The 25393-nt window shown below is 28.8% G+C and overlaps 1 protein-coding gene across 2 annotated transcripts in view; it reads right to left on the bottom strand.

Moving 5' to 3' along the window:
* Su(Tpl) (Suppressor of Triplolethal) overlaps positions 1-25393 on the bottom strand; it is a 101144-nt gene that overhangs the window by 20894 nt on the left and 54857 nt on the right. For both annotated transcript variants that reach the window (XM_067052240.1, XM_067052241.1), the window contains one exon: positions 12940-12987. In XM_067052240.1, the coding sequence (XP_066908341.1) occupies positions 12940-12987 (48 nt within the window). The remainder of the gene's footprint in view (positions 1-12939; positions 12988-25393) is intronic.

Raw genomic sequence — 25393 nt, 5'->3', positions numbered from 1 at the left:
GCCTCTTTCATGCTTTGAGCTTAACTTTACTAACTCATTGTTCATTAATACAAATTAATGAATGAAGTATGGATTACTCAAAAATGTTTGACAGTGCAACTAATATGTCTAATATTCCAAAGTAGACCTTCAATTGCTTTCTATGGTGACTAAATAATTGCTGTATATATAAGTGAGGTAGTATCTTTTTTTTTTTTATTTATGGTTGAGGATGTGATCCTTAAACAGTTTCTATATAATTTTTAGAAAAGCCATTTTTTCCCCTTTTTTGTAAAGAGACTCGTTTTAATTTTACATACTAAAAATCTATACAGGCCTACCAGACACAATTCTCAGAATTTTTCATGCCATTTTTAGAAAAATATTAGGCCATCAATATAGTTTATAATAGGGCATATTCATATGAATATATCACTTTGGACCTAAGCATTCTCCAGCTTTTGAAAGAATTGCTATCACTTTTGTCAAGAGAACAGAACCCAATGCATGCCCAAACAGAATAGTATTAACCTAAATTATTTGAATATAATACTATCAGTACCCACAGAAGGGGATCTTAAATTCTTATTTGTACAATTAACCGAAAACATCTAACTTAGATTTGGATAACTGCCTTCTGAATATGACGTGTAAGCATTCGTATGTTGGTAATACATGTAGTAACGATTTTTTGTTTTTAATCTTGATAAATTTAAATCATAACACGCCCAGCTCTGTTGCATTGTGAATTATTAATTCATATAAATAATTTTTAATTTATTAATCTTGCTGAGTATTAATCAATATTTGTATATGTAAGTAAGAAAAAATTTCAAATAAAGCTTTTGTAACAATATAGATGATTGTTTATTAAGAAAAATCGATGAATATACAGTAAGAGGTATGAGGTTTTTATGTATACTTGTGACTTACATACATATATTAATATCATATAAACTTGTGATAAATAATGGTTCTGATTCATGACATGAAATTCGAGTTTTCATTGATTTATAATAAAATTCCTCCACCTTTTAAAATCCGGTAAATACTCAGTGTATAAGATAAAAAAATATATATACTTAACACTCAGATTGTGAGCGTGGGGAATTGAAAACGATACAGTCATTCTTTGGTGGGGAGCGGGTTAGGACAGATCAATATCTGGAGGATCAACAGGTACAATTAACACAAAAACCTGAAGCACACACTAGGGGTCTTCATGATCTTTAGTTTAACATGGTAAAGTGAGTTAAATGGATAAATATGTCCTTTTACCATGTTAAAACGATATACTCATATAGCATGGTCCAGAGTCTGTTACTAGGTCTGTTAAATGGAGAATGACGTCACCGTTTTGTTTGTTGTGTTAGGTTACTTACTGGTAGTTTGTGTTTTGATAATGTTAGTATTGTTTTGGATATTTTTATAACTAATAAAGCAATGGATAACAATAATAATAATGCAATGACAGTTGTCAATAAAGTACACACAGTAGCTAAAGTTTACACAACTTCCACTTTTCACCCAATTTAGACATATTATAATAAATTACTTTAATGAAAACTTAGAAGTAAACAATAACATGTTTTAGAAAGAAAGGTTATAAAACAAATTGCTCAAAAAATCCGCTAGGAGCTCTTACGTATTTAACATGACTTTAAATAGGGCCGCTCACAATTCTAGACTTATAAAATTTAACATCGTAAAACATATTACATTTAACACAGAATCATGAATATCCCTACTGTTACAGTACGCCAAGGACTATTTAACACTATCTCAGGCCAATTAGGTTTCTATTTCTGCAATGGCTCTCTGCAATTAATAGATTTCTGTTTTATTGCCCAGCTTCATCAAGAACATGCTGTATATGCAAATCCTACTGCAATTACAGATGTCAGTACTATTCCATAACGTTAGACAATAAATATTATTTTTCCTTGTAAATACGTTCGTAGCTTAGCAGGTCCCTTGCCTCGCAGAGGTGAAGCAAGCTTTAAAGAACGCACAGTATAAACATTTCTTTTAAACAGATATATGGCCGCTATTAGTGGAAAACAACCATGCATCTTCCAGGTTTTTGATGATCGGTATGGCAAAGCTTCATCACATTCTATGAAGCTCTCATATTTAATACATTTCTCCTATCAGAGGTCAATATACTTCCACTCTACTTGCTTTGTTCCCTATCTGCTCAGTTTAATCTCTCACCTGGTCATTACTCTCAGAACCTTAACCTAACCATTTAACTCCAGCTGCAGCCAGGAGAGAATACAATAAGGCAAGTATTAATCGGAATAAGTATAACAAAACATATCTGCCTTATGTTGGTGGGTACAAAAATCCAACATATCACATAGTGGCGTCATTTTGAAGGAGAAATCCAGTATTAATAAGACAGCATATAGTGGGAACATTCGCGGTGTAGCATAATAGCACTCATAATATTCAAACGAATATCTAGCTACCTTATTTTTTTTCTAATAATAATCATAATAAAGGCTTAGCGAATCCGTTTTAAACGAAAGTTTTAACGCAATCCTCCAGTCTACGTTTCGGTCTACATCTCGGACGTTTACCCAACAGTCCATTTTTTCTGTTTTTTATTTTTCTATCTTCTATACAACACGAGGAGGCCCCTCACCTCCGGATTTAAAAATAGTACCATTCAATTCAGAATGGATATTTCATAAATAACAATAAACATTACAGGTAACCTTAAAATACCAAAGGTAGTAAAAGGTAATACACAACACGATTTATTTCCTTTCTTTTCACAATAAAGCACTCACTAATTCATGTTTCTTTCTGTTTTAGAGGGATCGGGAAAAAAAATGATTTTTATTTTCGAGATTCCTTCATTACTAAATCCCACAATCTTACAGGTTTATTAATGGTTTATTTATGAAATAGATTTTTTGCAGGTAAATAATCCACAAATCTTCGATAATTATATCCTATTGAATATTTCACATATCATTAACTAAATGCAGCCTTTGATAAGATAACCTATACTCCATGTACTAAAATATCTTTATCTAAACCAATATCATATCTGTTTATGATTCTTATTCGTCAAGGTCATTTGGTAGTACACAGTGTGGTATTATAAGCTGTAACAATTAATATTTATCCTTGTTTTATAAAAGTGATAAATTTTTTATAAAAAGAGACGATTTTCTTATGGGTGATCAATCTATTATTTCGAAATAGATATAGATAACTTTATGAAGGTGATATAGGAACAAATCGATAGGAGTATATCGGAAGTGGGTTTGGTTTTGAGGTATCTGTCGGATGCAGTTCACCTTCACCTTAGCTGAGGCAGTCAAATCAACGCCACAGTGGAAGAGTTGACTGGAAGTTGTACGTTGGCGTTGATTGTAATCAACTCAGAACGATTTTGAATCCCCATCCAGGCTCAACAAAAAGTATCTTTTTCTAAATCTCAATGGTGCCTAAGGATTTAATTTTTAATACATGTATTAAAGGTAATAATGGGTATTACTTGAAAAAATATAAAAATTTCTGTAATTAGTCAAATTAAATTTTTTTTATGACTTATTAAGAAATAAGTACTTATAATTGTATTTGTATTTTTTTTGTGGTAGCTGATTTAAATTACAGATAATTTTTAATTTTTATACATTTAGTCCAAGAGAGCGGGGGAAAAAATAAGTTCATTCATTCCAATTTTTTAAGTATACTAAGTTACAAATCAAAAATCTTAAATCTGCCAATCATAGTTAGGAGAGAATAAAAAATGGCTGTTGTTTCAAAACGTTTAAAAAAAATTAATTTTTCATTGGAGCTTCATATTTAACTATGACATAATTTAAAATAGAGTAAATTGACTTAAATATGAGTCCTAATAGAACTGTTTACGTTGAATAGTTCTTGAGATACAATTTTTCAAAAAGTAATTTTTTTTTTTTTTCAAAATAAAGAAAAATCGATATAATGAGAAGTTGTTTTTGAAAATATCATGGACACTACTACTGAAGAGTAAAAGCAGTAAAAGAATATTTAATTTCTTTCTAAAATAAGAGGAAAGAGCGGGTCTCAGATGTTAATAATTGGGTTTTTTAAAAGTTAACTAAATTTTAAAAATCAATTTTGTAGAATTGAGCTATATCCTTATGATTGAGGAATCCTCGATTTATTTCAAATATAGCAATTGTGGTAGGTCAGACTCTTTTATTGTAAATAGTTCAAGTACCGCAATTCCTATTTAATAGTTTATTAATAATATATGAGATAAAGTATATGAAAATAATGTAGGAACAAACTAGCAATGCTAGTATATGAAAGTGATAGGATGATGAAAGATATTTGAAAATGGCTACTGGAACGTACAACGCCAAGGGAACGAAAGCAGCCTTCCTATAGAAACAGGTTTCCTTGGGCAGCTAGGTCAGGTGACCGAGGGAGGGAGTAAGGCAACACCAATATTACAGTGTCAGTCGTAGTAGCTCTATTCCTTTTAAATATATATTATCACCATAGATATATGAGTATCTATGTATGGGAATATATGTTCTAGAAGTATCAAGTATATAATGTACACAGATGCAACTTGGTCATATCAAATACCCCACCAGAACTGTTTCCCCACTCCGAAGCTGGTCCTATATAAACCCACTCTTGCAGGGGTATCCGATAGTCGTCCGATGGCGGTTAGGCGGTAACTTCAACCGGTGAAACTAGTTCGGTTATTAGAAAAATGTCATAAAATATCTATCGGAAATAGATTTTTTAATGAAAATTTTGCCTTAATGTATTATATATTATATAATTAACCTTATTGTATCTTGATCCGACTCAAAAAAAAAAAAGGAATAGGGACATTATTACCTCGAATACTTTAATCTTAAAAGAACTTTCTCGCTTAGTTTAAATTGTTCAAGTATGTTTAACATGTTGATCGCTGATCACTTATCAGAGTCAACATAATACAAATTCATGATACTTTAATGCGATTCACTTTTGAAATCAGTACGAAGAACATATGTGAAATAGTAAAAATATAAGAATGAAGGCGTATTAATAATACCCATCGTTTTACCTTTCACTAACCTATATATGGAACATATAGTATGGGGAAGTATTGAGATCGTGCAAAATTTGTAATTCCTATTTTCGATGGAAATACACGTTTTGAGTCAAAATAACCGAGTCTGATTGTCCGTCAGTGGAACAGCCAAGCTCAAAAACGAAAAGTCGTACAGGACTGAAATTTGAAAAAATAAAATAAGGCCGGTGGTATGTGATAGCACTGACCGAAAGCGCCACTTTATGGAATAGATTTAATTTTTTTTTTCTCAAAAAAGGTTCAAACGCTTTTGATTAAATTCGGAAAATCGATATAAAATTAAGTTTTCTTTAATATCATATAGATCATATTCTCATTGATATGGTCTGACAGGGCTTTGAGGTGTACTTTTCAAAAATCTTCCCCTAGAGTACTTCAATTTTGTTTATTTGAAATAATTACCCATTTGGAATTCCATTAATTAAAATAATAATAATTTATACAATGATCTTATGCAGTTAATTCAGAAAATAGAAAAGGACCCAGGATTAGATTTAAATAAAATTATTGAATATATTAAATAAATTAATCTAGAATATTTTATTTAAATTTTAAATTGATAGACACTATATTAAACAAATGATAAAGAATTTTTTACTTTAAAACATCTTAAACTGTTACTAATATTACTAAAAATTGCCAAGAACTACTAATTTATTACAATACAATCATATTACGTCATTATAAAAAATGAAACATTAAGGCTTTCATTAAAATTAATTTATTAAAAATAAATAAACAAAATCGCTATCGGCAATAAGAAAAAAATATATGTTACTACAACCAATGATGGTTCTTGAATACAAAAACTTTGTGAAAAATTACTGTGTTTTTTAATAAACGGTGATGTTTCTAGGTTCAAAGCATTAGGTCCACACATTAAATAAAATGGGTGTGCCCCAGTAGTTTAGGAATGAGGTCCTGGATAAATAATTTCGAAATTATGATATAAAACAAATATTTAAGTTAAAATATTAAACAAAAAAAGTGTTAAACTGATTAAGTTTAAGGTAATGAATACACTCGGCCTAATTTCGTGATGAAAAAATAAATTATTCGTGAGCCATCCCCACCCTTCAACCGCCACAAAACGACCATTTAGTATTTATTTATATTATAATTGATAGATTATACTGTATTCATATGTAATTATTTTTAAACATGAAAAAAAAAATTTAAAACCTTGCATACACACGAATGTTTCTATAATCGTTCATGCAAGTTCACTGTCGGTTAGAAATTCTCAAGGAAGGGAAAATTCACAACACAAACTTTTTTAATAATAATTGAGAAATGATCGTATAAAGCGATATTTATATATAAATTCAAAGGTTAAGAAAGAAATGTATCATTACGTATTGTTTATTCTTAAAGTATTTATATTCTATTATAAAATTATAATTTACTTTAAAATGTTTTAATATTGATCATTAGTAAAAGAGAGAATAATTAGTTAGATGAATAAATAATTATTATTATGCTTAGTATATGTGTATATCCACGGGTGTTTAGGGCGCCAAAAAAAAAAATTATACGCCACTTATTTGATGCAACTTTAAAGTTTTGCATCTAATGACTCCCCAACTAAAATAAGAAAAACGGGAATCCCCAACTGTTTTATGTGGAATTCAAACCAAGGCCACTGATGTCTGTCAAGAGAAAACTACTGAGAAAATTGTCGGGTGCCAAGTGGGTTTTGAACCCCAACATTTTAGGTTTAAATTCTGCAATAGGAGAAAAAAATCCATCATATCGTTTAAAAAACAAATATAATTTAAAATTTACTTTTTCCCAAGGGGCTTCCCCCTAGACCCACCGATGCAATGGTACCCTCTTGTAAGTTATAATTTTGAATGACATATTCATAGATAATTTGAAATGAATGAATCTTGAGGGAATCTTCTCCTCGAGCAGAGGAATTATAGAGTAAGAATAGAGTATTCAAATAATGATGAATAAAGAACCGATGGATAAGAGCACATATGAGAAGACTGAAAAGAAAGATTGGGAACTAGAACAGTCGGGGCTAAAAGAGGACGACGGTAGGAAGTGGGCAAGGGAAAAAGCCGGAAGGTAGATGGAATGTGACGAGGTGTGTCCCGTTAGCAAGCTTTACATTTCTCTAGACCTGCCCCCTTTTGCTCGTCCCATTCGAGTTACGTCAATATCTCCCTATATATCTTACATAAATATTCATAGAAGGATTTGTATAATTAATAACTTCAACCATTTACAAGATGAACAACCTTAATCGACACTTTTTCTAGAACAATATTTAAGTGCGATGCCTATATATTTCGTTGCAAGGGAATCTGGTTCAACAACTCCACTTACAATTCAAATACTTAATTTAATTTGAAAAAAAAAATATTTAAAAACAGATTTGATCCTTTTTTCTCAACTTTATTCTTTACAAACCTTCCAACGTTTCGACCCTGAGGTTATTCTCAAGTATATCTTCATTTTGATGTCATTTTTTTAAAATCTTAAAAATGGCTTTGCTCATATAACTTGTTCTATATAATTCCTTCTTAAATTTTAAACTTTTACAATCCACTTTTTTCTTTCTTTCATTTACATTTGTTGATGATTTGATATATTCGGCAAAAAACGTATTATATAAATTTTTGCACAAATAATTGTTGACCCACAAAATTTAGTCCTGGAATTGTGAGTTATATTTATCAATTGTGCCCGATATAAATGAATAGGAAAGTGCTGATGGAGAAAAAAAAATCTGTGTCCGCTTCCGGAATGGAGGAGTTCCGCAAGAGAGGGGTTCGGTGTATGATGTATGAAGGTTGTTAGGCGGGACCTTAATAAAGTTGTCCTTTAAGAGGTATTTCAGTTATACAGAGGCGTCCGTTAGGAAAGGTTTCAAAGTGCTTTCAACTTGCAAGGCCGAATTTAAGATGTAGTCACAGTAAAAAAAAATTATTAAAACGATAAAAAATGATTTAATTTCTTATTAAATATTTTTTTAATAGTTCTAAAAGTTCTTTTTCATGTTTTTAATTTTTTTTTTTAAATAACAGTTTTGATACTAGATTACCATGAGATAAAATAATTTCTTCCTAAAACAGATAAAGAACCTGTTATTTTAACGGTTTTATTATAAATCCTTTACTTTGTGAAATATCTAGTACCAAAACTGTATTTAATAACAATTAAAAAAAGAAAAAGAAAATAAAAAAATGAAAATAGACTTATCTGGTTTTTGAATTCTACGTATCTCTTTAGTGACTTTAAGTCAAACAACTAAAATTTATTTTATTAATATAATAATATACTATTATGTATATCATAATTTATTTATCTGTAATTAGCCAAAGTCTTTAAAAATAGAATAATATACTTACGGTCATATAAAGTGTGTAACGTTTTAATTTTGAACTTATTTACATTATAAATAAAAGAAAAATTTGCTGGTTTTCACTTTATTTATTTATTTTAATAAAAAAAGGAGCAAAGTTTTTGGGAACGGATAATTTACACCACTCTCTAAAACAAATTATAAACACCTGGAAATCAATAGAGCAATTTAAGCGTATCATAATCGAAGAAAAAGCTACCAAAACAAAGTGTAAAATTAATTAGCCATAACATTCCATGAAAAAGGCGATACTTTTTTTTATTTTTCAAAAAATATAAATTACCCCTTTAAATAAAAGTAGAGTAAAATAATAAAAATATATATAAACAAAAATTTTTACTCAATTTGGATCAGGATAAAATATTAAATTTATATTTTATTTAATCCAAATTATGTGTGTATCAAACTGACGACTCCCGATTATTCCTGTATAAATAAAAATATATTTTTACAACTACACGTAGAAAAGGTGAAAAAAAAACTGTTGAGAAAAAAGGGTTTATTCACAAAATCAATTAACCGATTATTTTTAGAAGTTTTAATTATTTTACGTACAAATATTAACGTATAAATACATATAAACAATTCATAAATTGTTGTAATTTAATTGCAGGGTGGTTATGAAATAAGGTTTTTTTAAAACATTTTTTCAATGAGTGTGCGTTATCCGCGAATTTTGTTTATCCGAGATAGTTACGCCGCTTAATTCCCCGTATATTCGGGACAAAACATATTTAACCATTTAACTAAATATTTCATTAGACGTTTTTATTTAGTTTCACTTCTGCTAGACAACTTGTAATCTAAATTCAGCTAACTTGATTGTGCAGGAAAACAGGGTTGACAAACCCGTTATATATTTAGGCCAGATATTATATGAGATAGGACAAGCTTATGTAGTCGTAAGCCGTATTAGATCTTTAGATGGTCTTAGGATAGAGGAAATGGAATGCGAAAATTTACAGGGAAGGGACCCTGAAGATGAGGCATCAACAGGGGGTACGGAGCATGACTAGCTTGAGTGGCAAAATTAACGGAATCTACGCCTTAAAAAGTAAAGGTCCAAAGATAAACTAAACAAATTATTTACTATTTATTTATTTTTTCAAACAATTTTATATTTTATTAAAACAATGCGCTATAATATGAAATACCGTTCTTAATGTTATATTGCGTTATTATAAGAGAAGGGGGGGGGGCAAAATGGATCAGGTAAATTTAATCCCTAACTATAATTGACAAAAATGAACAAATCAAAACCTTTTTGATTCTATTTTATTTATCAAATATTAAATAATAATAATTTACGAAGAAACTTGAAAATTAGGGCATTCATAGAAGATTGGCCTTAGCAGGCCAATTTTATCAACTACAAATGTTAATTGATTATCTGTAATTTATTGTTTAATATTTTATGTTTTTAATTATAGAAAAAGAAAGTTTTATAGATTTTTTTAGTTAGTTACATATTTTTCTCATCTTTGTACACATGAAACTTACTCTAAGTAGTTTTTTTATGCAATGATATACATAAATGAACGACTTTTATAAAAAAAAAAAAATGAGTCTTGAAAGAAGTATATAATACTAATGTTTAAATCATGAACATTTAACAAAAATGATCTTCCCCCTCATGACCTTCATTCAGTTCCATCAAATCCTAACCAACAAAAAAACAAACCTTGTTCTTGCAATCTCCTTATTTGCTCATTACACAACAAATATTCTTTTTAAATATGCAAGCCAAACATTTGACCCAAGATACATTTGGAACTGTTAGAGCAGATTGCTTAACCAACGATTAATAACCTTGGGTTCAAACAAACTAAACCCAGGATTTAACTATAGGGTCTAAAAACCATACTGCCAAGGGTATGCAAAATAGATCAAATATAGTTCAAAAGACTAAGGGAATTTTTAATTCTTTAAACATCTAGAAATTGAAATTTTTTTTAAAAAATTTAAGTCGAAAATAATTAGTATTTTAATTAAATTAGACAATTTGAAAAATACACAAAATAGATCAAATATAGTTCTCAAAAGACTAAGGGAATTTTCAATTCGTTATACATCTAGAAATTGAATTTTTTTAAAAATTTAAGTTGAAAATAATTATGATTTTAATTCAATTAGACAGTTTGAAAAATACACATAAATACTATGGGGAAAGAAATGTTTTTTTTTTTGTTTTTTTTTATCGTTTCATTAATTCTTATCTGAATTTAATATAATTTAACTTCAAATTTTATACAACTTTTTTTAACGGTTTTTAATTTTTTAAGTATCTAATAGAGATTAAATAACGACAATAATTCCCAAAAGACACTTCGGTAACATTAACTCAATTCACATAAAATATTTCAACCCTTAAATTAGAGGGGCTGGTGAGGTGGGGATAAAAAAGTAGAGACTTTAAAAAGGCACTTCTCTAACAACTCGTTTCATATTTTAATGTTAAACAAAAAATCAAGTTAAAAGGGACTGTAGAGAAACCTTAGTTGAAATATTTAGTTAGGAGTTGAAATGGTGAGTAAAAATCACCTTAATTCGTTTAATTTTCAACACTTAACTAAATTTGAGGAGCTGTAGAGAAGCGAAATCCCTTATCAACTTGGGCCATTTGATTGAAATTCATTACTACTTACAAGGCCTAGCCCACACGAAGTTTCATCTCATTCAATACTAAGGAGCCCATTAGTTGGGTGATAGAACGGATTTTAAACTCATTTTCTTCCATGCAATGAGAAAATCTAATATTCACCAGAAAAAAAAACAAAAAACAATATTATTTAAAAAGGTTGCTGAGTTCTGTCTTTTTATATAATAAATAATTAAATTAAGGCCATATTCGTATCTCATTTTTGTTTTAAAAAAGTGATTAAATCATTTCATTAATGGTTATTTACCGTGATAAACGGTGGGTAGAAGGAATTCGTATAGAAGTGCTCAACTTAAAACCGGCTTCAACAAAAACTTGGACATACTAAAATTCACCCCCACTTCTTAAGTATTATTCTGCCACGATAATATCCCTGTTGAATTTCAACTCATTAGGGCCGAAAGGGGAAGCTGGAAGAGGGGAAATTTATATTTCAGACATCCCCAAAGTGCTTTAAGAGTTATTTATGGAACTGATTTGAAATCCCATCTACGTTTTGGTGTACACCTCGGACGTTTCCACGTCGGTTCAGTGTTTATTTACATTTTAGGAATCCCTTCGTTAATAAGTCCCACAACCCTACCTATAACGCTCTAATTTTATTCGCCACAATTCTATAACTTTTTTTTTTTTTTTAATATTTACAACTGTACATTATAATACATTTAGTAAATCTGATCTAAGTTAAATTGGAGTGTTACAGGCGTGTAGAGAAACTACTCATTGGTAGCACTCTAATGACATTTTACATTTGCTGGTCTCGTGGCCATCTTCTTTTCAGGCGCCTCGGAGGATTGTCAGGAATGGAAGGGATGCAAGATTCTATAACTTGAATTATATTTACCGAATGCAGTCCCCTCAGTTTAGCATTGTTTAGCCTTCAAAATTCCTAATTATAAATTTTGCTTTATCCGTATTGGTTTCGATACCTAGTTCCTTACTATAGTTTATCAACGCAGTTTTATTTATTTTTATAGTTTCATTGTCCTCACCCGATATTGTACAGATAATATAATGCTTCATACATCAATTTCTCCAACAAATAAAATACATAGTTGAAACCAATGAGAGGTAGTCATTATATATAAATGAAATAACTTTACACTGCTTGTATTTTATTTATTCGTTAACTATTCAATACCCTAGGATGGCAAAGGCGTTTTCAATATTAGGTCACAAACGACTCGTAAAAGTTTGGGAACTCCAAGACTGGACTATTACACTGCCTGTAGCTCATTACGGATGTGAAACGTAGCCTCTTACGCAAGGGAAAGAACAACGTCTAAAGGTAGTCTAGGATACGGAGTTACGTAAAATATTAGGTCTGAAGAAAGATGAATCGGGGTAGGAATGGACTTGGGGCATTCAACGCGACAACTCTGTTCCCAAAGCGCACAAGATAAGTAAAGCACAAGTAATTTGATGTTATTACGTCTCCCAGGTTATAATAATAGGGATAGAAAACTAAAAAGGTAATGTTGAACATAAGGGTTCGAAATGGAAGAAATAAACCCAAGAATGAATGGGAGAATAATATTATATTATTATTAATATAATATTACTAGAAACTTGTCAACTTGGGTAACAGATAGGAAGTCTAACCTATCTTAATATCCTTTCAGTCAATTAAGTTTTCCAAACCTAACAATTCACAAATTTAATCTTGTATTATCAGTTTGTAACCCACGAATGCATAAATCATACACACCAACGGCTTTATAAAGAAACGAGATCTTTGAATATTTTACTTATATTATAAATAATTGTTATAGTAAATTAATAATTATATGTTGATAGGAAGAAAAAAATACAATATATAGAAGATGTACTTACCCCCTCATTTCCGAGAAATTGTATGGTAGGAGTCTGAACACACTTATTCTGAAACAATAAAATTAAACATTAAAATATGATAAGAGCATTATATTAAAATTATAATGAATTGAATACAAAAAGTAACAAAAAATAAATTGTATTAAAGGAACATTTCTTGTTAATTTTGATTAAAATTAAATTAAATCTGCACAGCCACAACCCTTGAAGGATCAGGAGTGGAGTACTTTTTAAGAAAGTACTTCAACTAGACCAACGGTCGTGCAAGGAGGTGATTTGATCAGCATCACGTTCCACGCATACCCACTTAATGAGGCTGTGAGGACCCCCTATGACCAGATTCGAAATAGGGTTCCTGGAGTTAGATGAACACTGAGCTACTCACTCTCACATTTTGATATAAGAGCACTATACTAATATATAAGAAAAAAACGGATGAAAAAAACAATTAAAATTCACAAGTAAGGAATATAATCCTCGGGGGCGGTTTATATCACCCTCTCTCTTTCCTTATCTCTCTCATTTATACTCAACCCAATATTTGTAACTCCCCTCCCCCCTCTCCATTTTTGAAATAACTTCAACTGTCAATCTTAACTACCATTTGAGGGGTCTCCATTCACACTTATACTCAACAGGATTTTTTCTGATATTTATTTCTTTATTATTTCCCCTTATATTACTATTTTTATATTATTGTTTAATTATTTTTTAATAAGTATATATTACTATTCTTTTTATAGTACATAATCCTGTATTCTCATTTCTTATCGTTCTCATTTCTAATTTTATTCATTCCACATGCTTCTTTTTTTATTACATTTTTATGTAATCTGTAATAATACCAGTTATTATGTCTCCCTATACAATTATATTAAGAGGTGTTTTTAATAATATATTATTAAATATCCGTTCATTTTATTGTGCTAGTTAATAATACTTTTTGTATTTATCTTTATCCTCTTTATTATTTTATTTTTTTAAATTCTTTATATACTTCGACCTTAACATTTTTTACATCATTCTTTTACCCATTGATACTATCTTCTTTTTATCTTTTTATTGTAGCCGTGATAAAGACCTATGTTGTAGGTCAAAACGTAGAAGTATATATAAAAAAAAAATTAGTATTTATTTTAATTTACAAATACTGTAAATTTTGCAGCTATATTTAGCCTATAAAAATAACAAAAATTCGTGTTCTGATACCTCCAGACATTTTTTTTAAAAGTTATTATAGATATACAAAGTTATGAGTCAGCTTTATAAAAATAAATTGTTTGGGTGCCCATAATTAAAAAAAAAATTAAATAAATTATTTGGTATCCATGTTAAGTCTCAAGACTGAATTATTTTATCAACATTCCAACATTTCGGCCAATTCGACCATCCTCACGGACAATCTATCAACTATCTTAACAACAGTGTTAAGTAATCTAAAATTAAGTTTTAAAATTAATGATATTGTGACAAAATAGGGTGATATACCAGAATAGCCTGCAAAACGTTTTTCAATAATTCCATGTGAGGTGTAAATTTATATTTAAGATTGTCTATGAGGATGGCCGAATTGGCCGAAACGTTGGACTGTTGATGATATAATAAAGAGTGTTGAGGCATAACATGGATACCAAAACATTTATTACGTAACCTTTTATTTTATTTTTTCATTTTTTTAACAATACATTTTAGGAAAATTCCTGACTTTTCTAGACTACTTAAATTATTTATCCCACTTTTCCTGGTTTTCCAATATAAGAACACATTGCATACAACAAAAAAATGTTAGATGTAATGGAAATAAGTAATTGAATGTTTTTGAATTGAAAGAGTAAAAATGCATCGAGATAATTAAAGTTGCGACAATAGCCTGACAACCACATTACCTAGATTAGAAGAGGAAATGCCAGCGAGTATTATGAACAATGATGATTTGAGAGTTTGGAATTGTCCTCAAAATGGAAGGGATTGTTGCAAGGGGCAATGAAGTGGAAAGTGCATGTAATGTTGTGCACATACCTGTCCAGCTCTCACCCCCACTTCGCGAGGGGCGGGGCCTATCTTCGCCCTTTCACTACGTCCAATGTTACGAAACTTGAATCACCTCCAACCTCATCATTTACCGCAATAGTAATCCAACTTTGTAAAGTACATAAGTTGAAGGTAACTTATAAGGTGAAGTGAAGTTCGGAATTATTAAGGAAAAAAAAAAAGTAACTATGATTTGTCATAAATGAAGACCGGATTTTCCTGCAATTGCATCTTTTGTTCCCTAGCTCCGAATTCTGCTAAACATCGATAGGAATTCGAATTATGGAGAAGAATACAAATGACACTAATTTTATATTCCATAAAATTGCAAGTTTTGCGGTTTCTCCACAAAATTGCAAGTTTCAGGGTTTCTTCACAAAATTGCAAGTTTCAGGGTTTTTCCACAAAATTGCAGCACGTTTTAGATTCTTGTACTATTCATTGTTTGTACTGAAGCAGGTAGATAGGTAAAGCAACACATTAAGAGTCGAATTCAACCGAACAAAAAAATATAACTAGTAAATACAAGTAACGAATGTTTTTGAAATATTACTAACTACTGACTTCGAGCAACTGAGAAAATATCTCTCTAGAATAAGCTTGTTATTAGTGCAAGAGCCGAGAAGAAAAAAGGCAGTTATCTCACCCCAATTTTTGATTACTTCAATAAAAACTATGTGTAATTAATAGTCAGAATTGATGAGTCTGTCAAGTATAGGTAGGAGGATAAAAATGGCGGCTGTTTCAAAACCTTAAAAAAACAATGATTATTCATTCGGACCTCTATATCTTAATAACATTATTTAAAGAAGAGTAAATTTGCTGAAATATTAGCCCTAAAAGAGCTATTTACGTCCAATAGTTCTCGAGATATAGCTTTTTAAAAAGCAAAATTTCTTAAAAATCTACAGAAAGATTAGTAGTTAGTTGATTTATTTGGAGAAATCTATACCTCAGGAACTATGTGACGTACAGATGTCTATTAGCACTCAAATTAAAGCTAGTTTAATGGACTATGACCTTTACCTTCGTAGGAATATTAGTTTTCATGATAGTTGCTAAAATAAATTGATTTATTGTTGTTCGGACAATAAATTAGATTTATGAAAAATTTAATTTCAGAGACTATTGGACATACAGATGTCTGTCAGCACTCAAATTAAAGCTAGTAAAATGTAATATACAATATTTTATAATTTTTATCTTTCTAGGAGTAGTAGTTTTAATGATATTTGACAAAATAAACTCACAAAGTGTTAATTTCTAGTTGTTCGTATAAAATGTTGGATTTTTGAAAAAAACAACAACATATCTCTGGAACCATAAGACGTACATATATCTGCCAACACTCAAAATAAAGGAAATTTAACTTACTATTAAGTAGTTTATGACACTTATCTTCGTAGGGGTAGTAGTTTTTATGATATTCACATATGAATATAAATTTGGCAAATGAAAATTTGTCAGGACAACTATAAATCAATTTATTTTAGCAAATTTCATGTAAAATATTACTCCTACGTAGCTACGTTTAGCTGCCCATGTATTAATATTATAAATTGAACAATAATGTTGATTATTACAGAATTTTGGAGCTTAATATACATTTTGGTTTTTCCTGCACGAAAATGTGGTCTCTAGTCATAAAGACAGGATTTTCGTAAAATTGCATCTTTCATTCCCTAGCTTCAAATTCAGCTTAACCTCGACAGAAATTTGAATCATGAAAAGGATGTTTTATTATTATCTTTATCGGTTTTTCTCGCTATTGTGGGTTGAATATCTGATGTGGGGGACACCTAGAAGTCCAACCACCTTCATTTTTTTTTCATTCTCTTAGCATATTAATAGGCACTCCCAAACCATTCACACCTACCACTGTGGATTTTGGTACGAGATCATTGGTGGATATAATGATTGGAGTAGTGGTAACTCCCTCCAATTGAAACAGTTCCTTAAATCCAATCGCCAATTCCTGATATTTCCTTAGTTTTTCTCCCACCGTAGAACTTATATTATTATCGTTTGAGATTCCGACATCAATAAACTTTCTTTTTTCTTAGATGAATAAGGAGGATATCTGGCTTATTATGGCGTACTGTATGGTCCGTAATTATTGATTCATCCCAATAGAGCTTGAGAGGACTTTTTTGGAGGAGTCTATTTGGGTGGTACTTGTAGTATGGGCTCTTATTATAAATTAACTTGTACTTTATCGCCAGTGCCTGATGCAAAATTTTTGCCACGTTGTTGTGCCTCTGTAAATATACAGTACCAGCCAACACTCCACATCCACCCGTGATATGTTGGATTGATTCAAGCGTCACCGAGCATAATCGACACTTATCCTGCTGTTAATGATAATGATTAATATGATTATTATTATATTATAGATACCAAATATCAAATCCGAATTAAAATAATTAATAGAACTCTTTTGGACTACTTTAATCAGAATAAACACCATTAATTGAATATTCAGATGAGTTTAATCAAAATCCCCGTTTTGAGAAAATTCTAAATTATCTAATTTAAATACGCTATTTGAGTTTCATACTTTTCCTTTTTGAACTCAGTTGTCCAAATACACTCATATGTGACACCAGAGTTGGTTATTAGTACTCAAACGAATCTTAAAAAGTTTATTTAGGTAGAAAACTAGCAATGAAAATATTTCAGGATGGCATTAAATAAATAAGTAAGTGAAAGTAGAAATAAAAACCGTTAGCTATAATTTTATTCTCAATTCATGTAAATGATTCCAACGATAATTTTCCTTCTGCCTTATTTCCGTTAGGGAACAGCTGTTGCTTCGGTACTACCACTATTCAATATCAAGGGCTTTGAAAGACTCTTAATATGTCTTCGATTATATTGTTGTACATATAATTTTTTTTTTACAAATAAATATTAATAGTGATCTATTACTATTATCGTTTATTAAATTAGGAACTTTATATATTGTCAAGGTGACTTTGAATAAAAAAGAAACTTTTAAATTCAAAATTATTTCACCCACAAAACATGTAGAGAATCATCAAAGATAAAATAGATAACATACCTAATATCTTCATGTAATAATATAATAGAACAAAATATAAAAAAAAAAATTTTTAAAATACACAGTAAAAAAGTTGACTTCAGGCACTTAAAGAAAAAATTATTAATATTATAAGATAAAATTATAGAAATAAATAAAGGAAAAAGTCATTATTGAGCAAGATATATCTTCAATTAATATTAATTACAAATTACTGTAATTCGTAATTGCAAAATTAAAAATTGTAATAATAATTGCGGACAACTGATGAACCATTGTAATTCTAACTGCGCTCCAAAATTACATCTTAAGTCTAATTAATTGTAATTACTAATCCCAATATAATACAATTGTAATTATATATTCAGAATTTTAAATCATTAAGATGCAATTACACGAAATTGTAATTGGCCATTGCAGTTACTTGACATCGAAATGACACTTGAAGTAATTAGATATCTACATAATGAAAATGACAAATAAGAATTATTATTTATTAGATTACCACTTGTAAAGAGGGGCATCACATAATTTTATTCATATATGACTTAACTTATGAAAAATTATAATATATAATACGTGCAATTACTTAGGGTCAAGAAGTAATTATACTTATAATTTCCATTACTTATTCAGTTGTTTTAATTGAAAGTAATAACTACTACTAAATATTATAAATAATTTGATGTAATTGTTATTTGAAATCTTAATTTTTTAAATATTTTTTGGATCTTTTTAAAGTCCATTTTTTCTCATACCATTGTAGATTTAACAAATTATTGCTTAACTCTAGCAAGAATCATAAAATGAATTATGTATATATATGTATATATCTATAAATCAGAAAAATGTCTGAGAAAATTATATAAACTAAAATGAAGGGGATCTAACTAATTCATAAATAAAGTGAATCAAAATGATTAAACAAATATAAATGGATGAAAAATTATTATGACCAAAATATTTGTTGTGTATTTTGATGTCACATGACCCTCCGTGGTAACCTTACTTATCGTAAGTACAAACCAGACAATTATAGAGAGTAGGGTGGTTGATGTACCACATTTCACCATCTCACAAGAAGAGATTATAAAACAAAAAAAGGTAATCCTTCTCTGGCGAACCCCCCCCCCCCACTAAGAAGACCCCCAGGGAGCTTCAGTCCGATATCACTTTTGAAAAATTTGCTTAAAAGGAGAAGAGGAGACTTAATTCTTAATATAGTTTAATCGAGCAAGCAATAAGAAAAAAAGCTCCTGAAATTATAAATTACTATGCTAATAAGACAACTGGGACAACGAAATCAACCATAATATTGATTCGTATAAAATCTTAATTTTACTCTTCATTGGAAGACCCCCCACTACAGTGTAGAGCATACAGTTGTATTGCAAGTTATTTATTTAGTAAGTGGCACGTACAACAAAAAATAGTGTTACTTTTTAACAGTGAATGTTGTACGACCAGCACCGAACCATATTTTTAGCAATAAAATTATTAGTTAATTTATAGACTTTTAGATATAATAAAAAACATTCGTGCGCACATATATATGACAAAAGGATGTTTAGTACACAAACTGTTGTGTACTGAAAACGTGTAAATTTTGTTAAAAGAAATTAGCTAATGAGATGTTTTTAAAACGTAAAACTAAATTCAAAATTATAGAAGTTCAGACTAAACAACAATTTTTATATAATCAATTTAAATGTTATTTAATATTTAAGAGAGGTGATAATGTTTAAAGTGCTAGTAATTACTATCTGCATTATCATTGCAATAAATTATATTCTTGCAGCAATAATTGTCTTCAATCATTTTCCCATGTTTTTTACTGAGGTGTTTACGAGTTTAAAAGGAATAACTGAATAAATATTATGTTTAGTATTTTTTCTAGTGACTAAAAAATATTATAAAAATATATTTAATTACATAAAATAAAATGTAACAACGTAATTCACAAAAATCCTGAGGTTTATTATTAGAGTACCGAACCTTATCATTGTTTTCTTTTCTAACGTAATCATACCTTGCTGTTGTCATCATAAATATACGTGTTTTTTTTCCTTTTTTATTTTCTTGTATTTCTTTTTAATAAATAAGAAGTGTAAATAGGTAAAGAAGCGGTATGCAACCAAAAGATTGTCAGTTCGATGTTTTTACGACTTGCTATTATTTCAATGGATGTTTACAAGTGTATTTTAATTGACTAATCCAAATAAGCATGATAAATACCAGATCACATGTCGAACCATGTGAATCGGTGCTCTTTCTTTGACATTATACTTTAAAACATCCTGAAATAATAAAATGAAATGTTTTGATTGAACTGTTAAAAGCAAAAGTGGCCTAAGTCATCCTATTGATATCATATTTTATTTGCATAATAATTAATTCATTAATAAGTGCATTAACTTTTAAATAGTGGACATGCTTGAAACTGGCTAGTTTTTAAAGAGAAAATGAGCGTTATTCCTTACAAAAAAAAATTCATAGAATTTCCTCTGTAGTGTTCAATATCTCAAAATTCCAGTTTCAAATTATACTACTTTTATAATCAGTGGTTCAATTTATCAGTGCATACAAATATATAATAACGTAGCGAGTTAGAAGTGGAAAAAAGATGTTGAGAAACGTTGATATTGAAAATTCATAAGATTCACTTGCCTTAACTTATTTTTTCCAACTTAAAACTCTGAATATTCGGCCATATGGACCATCATCAAATAAACAATTAAAAAAACATTCTTAGCATAAATTATATATTTACATCTCATTATAACTTATTTAAATTAAAATACAAGTAAATAAAACTTACTTATTAGTAAAATTCAGTGTCTAATAAAAGAGTGAAGACAACACTTTGGTTTACCCATGGGAGATTGTATTTGATTTGTTTCAAAAGTTTCGTTCAATACATTAATGAAATAGTTTACACTATAAATAAGGGACAAATAAAATGCTAAAAATCTGTAATAGTTACCACCATGAGCTGAAATTTATAATGGAATAAAAAACAAAATTGTAACGGAATAGGAAAAGAAGGAAACTTATAGCAATGCCATTTTTAATTACTATTATTGACATCTCTTTCATATAAAATAAAACGTTTTTTTTTTTTAAATAACATACTTTAATTGGTTGAATCAAAGGAAGGATTAAGTTTTTAATATATTTACTGAGAACTTTTAACGTAAATGTTTAATTCGAGAATTTTGGAAACGAAATCTTAAAAATTTCACAAAAATGGATACTGAAGCACGAAATATCATTCTTCAATTTCTCGCCAATAATAAAGGGAAAACAAAACAATATTTAAGTAACACATTATACCTACATAATAATGATATAAAAGGCATTAGTACAATACATTTTTACAAATGAACACAATTTTTATTTTTAGAAAATAATAATAAAACACAAACACAATAATATATTTAAAAGAGAAAATTTATATACTATTTAAACGAAAATTATTTAATTATTCATACATTTAACCTTAATTTAATATGGGTCAACATAAATAGTTAAAAGACAATATAAAAACCGAAGAAGACCAAACAAATCATTATAATTTCGCTTATCTCTCTGGTACTGATGATAATGTATTTCCAAATTTTAATATCTTGTGTTAATTTCGGCAATTGCTTTGTGATAACATCATCTAAAAGTGTTTTTAAATAGTCGTCATCGTTATGTAAGATAACATGAAACCTTTGACAGATCAGTTTCATGTTTTTGTGAACAATTATGTATTTGGGGGTAGCCTGTTGTAACTTGTGAATTTTATTTTGTAACAGTAGTTATATACTGAGCCATGTCAGGTATTATGATGATAATGATATTGTTGATATTTTGAGCTTATAAATTGAACATTTATGATAATAATGTTACAAGCAAGTTACAGTTACAAGTTATTATTTAAAGTTACAACTAAGTAAAGCCACTTAAAAATAGAAACGCAATCGCATTCTCCGTTGGTTACAGGAAAATAAACTAAACAATACGAACTTAAGAAGTCTTCATAGTAAATAATTCAATGAGTAAACATGAAAATTATATGTTTACTTGCCAAGAGAAAACCCGACGTTCCTCGTATTTAACCTGCTACTTTATTTAAAAGATTTTATCGATTTTATTTTATCCCATTCTGGAACGATATGTTTCATATTTTGTTTATATTATAAGAAGTAAATTTTCCCTAACTATACTTAATTAATAAAGTATATAATACAACATAGCAACAATACAAACTGATAACGACCCTAGATATCACTAATTTTTAGTAATTAAAAATCAAACTACATTAAAAAAACTATATTAATAATAAAAAATATTAATAAATAAATCTTTACTGGTGCAACCCATGAAAGCCGGACCCTTCACCTTAGTAAGGAAGTACTATTACTAGATCAACGGTTGAACAAGGAACTGATTTGATCAGAATCACGCTCTACTACCAGATTTTTCTGTATTGAATGGTGCCCACTCATGGGCTGGGTCGAACCCACAGGGTTGACTCATGGCTACAGTAACAGAATAATTGTTCACAGACGGATTCAACCCGAGTCCTATAACTCAGCCATTCCACTCCCTTAATAACTATACTATTGGTGTTGAAATAAAAACTAAATTAAATAATATTCAGAAAACATCGAGATTCTATTTTAATACATATATACTTAAATAGTTACAAAAAAATGAACCAAAAGTTGAGAAGAGTGTTATCAAAAGTTAATAATATCAACTTTTAGAAAATGTATTATAAAAAAAAATCGTTATGGAGCAATTAAATTTTTCATTGAAACTATTAATTAGGAACATAGTCCATATGCAATGGGTTCTCGTCTAAACAAATCCTGAACGGACTTTATCTACGTTATAATTATGAGAAAATAACAGAAATAAATTTTATATATATGCATGTTTCTCAATGGTAAGAAAAAAAAAAATACAAAACAAATGTGCCGATAAACTTTTTAAAATATTTAGACCTAAAAACAATAAAGAAAACAAAAAAAATCCTAAGACAATGGAATTTTTTTTTTTTAAATATTTATTTATTGCTAATTACAACTGTACATTATAATATACTTATTAAATCTGATCTAAGTTAAATTGGAGTGTTACAGGCGTGTAGAGAAACTACCCATTGGTAGCACTCTTACGACATTTTACATTAGCTGGTCTCGTGGCCATCTTCTTTTCAGACATCTCGTAGGATTGTCAGGAATAGAAGAGGATGCAAGATTAGAAACTAGGGGGTTTGAGTGGTTAGAGAGTTTATAATGGAAAGAGTTATCAATTGAAATATGATTTTGAATTCCTGATGGAAATAGGATAAATTTTATGACGTGCAAACTAAAAATTAAAATTTTATAACACTTAATGTCCGTGATTTTTCTAATCTGATGCGTCATGAAGTCTTTAGTCACAGAAAAACATCAATTATGGTAATTTTTTAAAAATAAAATTGCATTACACGCAAACGATGCAAAAAAATCGATATAAAGTTGATTTAAAATTGTATTTATTATTATTATATTTTATTATATACATTTCATAGCTACTGTTTCATCAATCATTTATATCATTATTATCATTTATTTATTTCTTCTTAATTCTTAACGATTTTCATTCTAATTTGTATGAGTTTATAATTTAAAAATAACAGTTAATCAATCGACAATATAACCTCATCAATCATTCAACAAAGTAGTTCAAGTTATAAGGTTTACATGTTTCCCAAAATAGTTATTATGCTATCCAGCCATCATAGATAATTACGTAACAGATTTAACTCGAACCGGGCGCCTCGTTTCTCCCAGAAAACGATAAATTTCTTCCAAATATAAACCGGAACTGCGAAGGTCTAAGATGCGGACAAAAATTTTACTTCGAATTTCTCAAGGACGCTTTTACTTTTACGAAGAGAGAAAGTAGAAAAAAAAAATAAAATGAAATAAAGAAAGCCGATATTTCGCTATATCGACAAAGTCTAGAGGCCAACATATGTAGTAATTCAGAAAACTTATGTTTTCTTAGTTCCTAAAGCCAAATGTTTCAAACAAATTACATTCAGCAAAAAAGTTATGTTAGAATTTTCCTTGGGCAAGTCAAAAACTGATATCTATTTTAATTTCAAGGTTGAAAGTAAAAACTTATTGAAGGTGATAGTTTTAATACTATTTTTATCATTATGTACTCAAAATTTCAATAGTTTTCACTGATAAAAGCATATTATAATAAGGGATCATTAACAATCATTTATTATAATTTTATTGAAGTTCATTGCATTGAAAATAAGTTAATTCTTATTTATTCTACACAGTCGATTCAATTTATCATGTATGGGACGTTAAATTAATTTTAAACACATAGTTTAAATCAAAAATATAATTTATAACCTTATATATAATATCAATGCCATACATATAATATATGTATATCAGTAATTTAGATATTACTAAATTGTTTAAAACTCAAATCCCAATTTTGACTCATATATTATTATTGCATAAATATTAATCATAATAATGATGTTCGTAAATAATTCTAAAAAAATAATAATATTAATTGTAAATAGTAAATTATATTAAAAGTAAATAATGATTTATTTTAACTTATATATTTTGAATTGAATTTGTTGGTTGTACAATATTTTATTTTATTTTTAACTTGCTGGATAAAGAACCAAATGGTCCTAAAAATTTGTATTAAAAAAATGCATTTTAAAGTCACATTAATACTTTTATTCTGGATTTTCTTTTTAGGAAGTCAGACAAGTCAATTTCAATAATTGTTTTGAGGTTAAAAACTGTTTTACAATTGTGAAAATTCTTTTACACTGTTTTTTAGACCAAAACAGTGTAAAAGAATTTTTTTCAACTATGTTTTAATAAATGACATGATTTCCATAGTGAAATTAAAAGTTTGGCAAATATGAGGTTTACTATGGTGCATGAATATGGGACCATAGTCCCAAAACGTTGTACAACAAGAAAGAAAATATAGAATAAAATATATCCAACATTTAGAAGTTTTTAACCTCAAAAAATTTATATAAATTAATACTTTTATTTTATAATGTAAAAAATAATTTTACTTGTATATGAGACGACTACGTAAAACTGCCTTCTTTCTCCTCTTACTATACATACAATTATCCACCGAACTGCAGCCAACGATAGATCTTTCCTAATCTGATCCTAATTCCAAATGTTCATTCATTCCTTGTTCCGAAACTCTTCCAATCTTAAAATCCTATATCTTCAATCAGTTTCTATCCACTCGATTCACAACGTATAGCAATTAAATGTTTCTTATTTTAATTAAGATCTGTAAATATAAATATATAATTTTTTTGTTACTTTTTAGTTTTAC

Source organism: Halyomorpha halys, unplaced genomic scaffold (assembly GCF_000696795.3).
Source record: "Halyomorpha halys isolate HHAL.00 unplaced genomic scaffold, Hhal_1.1 Scaffold433.1, whole genome shotgun sequence".
Classification (NCBI taxonomy): domain Eukaryota; kingdom Metazoa; phylum Arthropoda; class Insecta; order Hemiptera; family Pentatomidae; genus Halyomorpha; species Halyomorpha halys.
The sequence above is the reverse complement of the archived record's forward strand: the minus strand, read 5'-3'. Positions and strand labels throughout refer to the sequence as shown.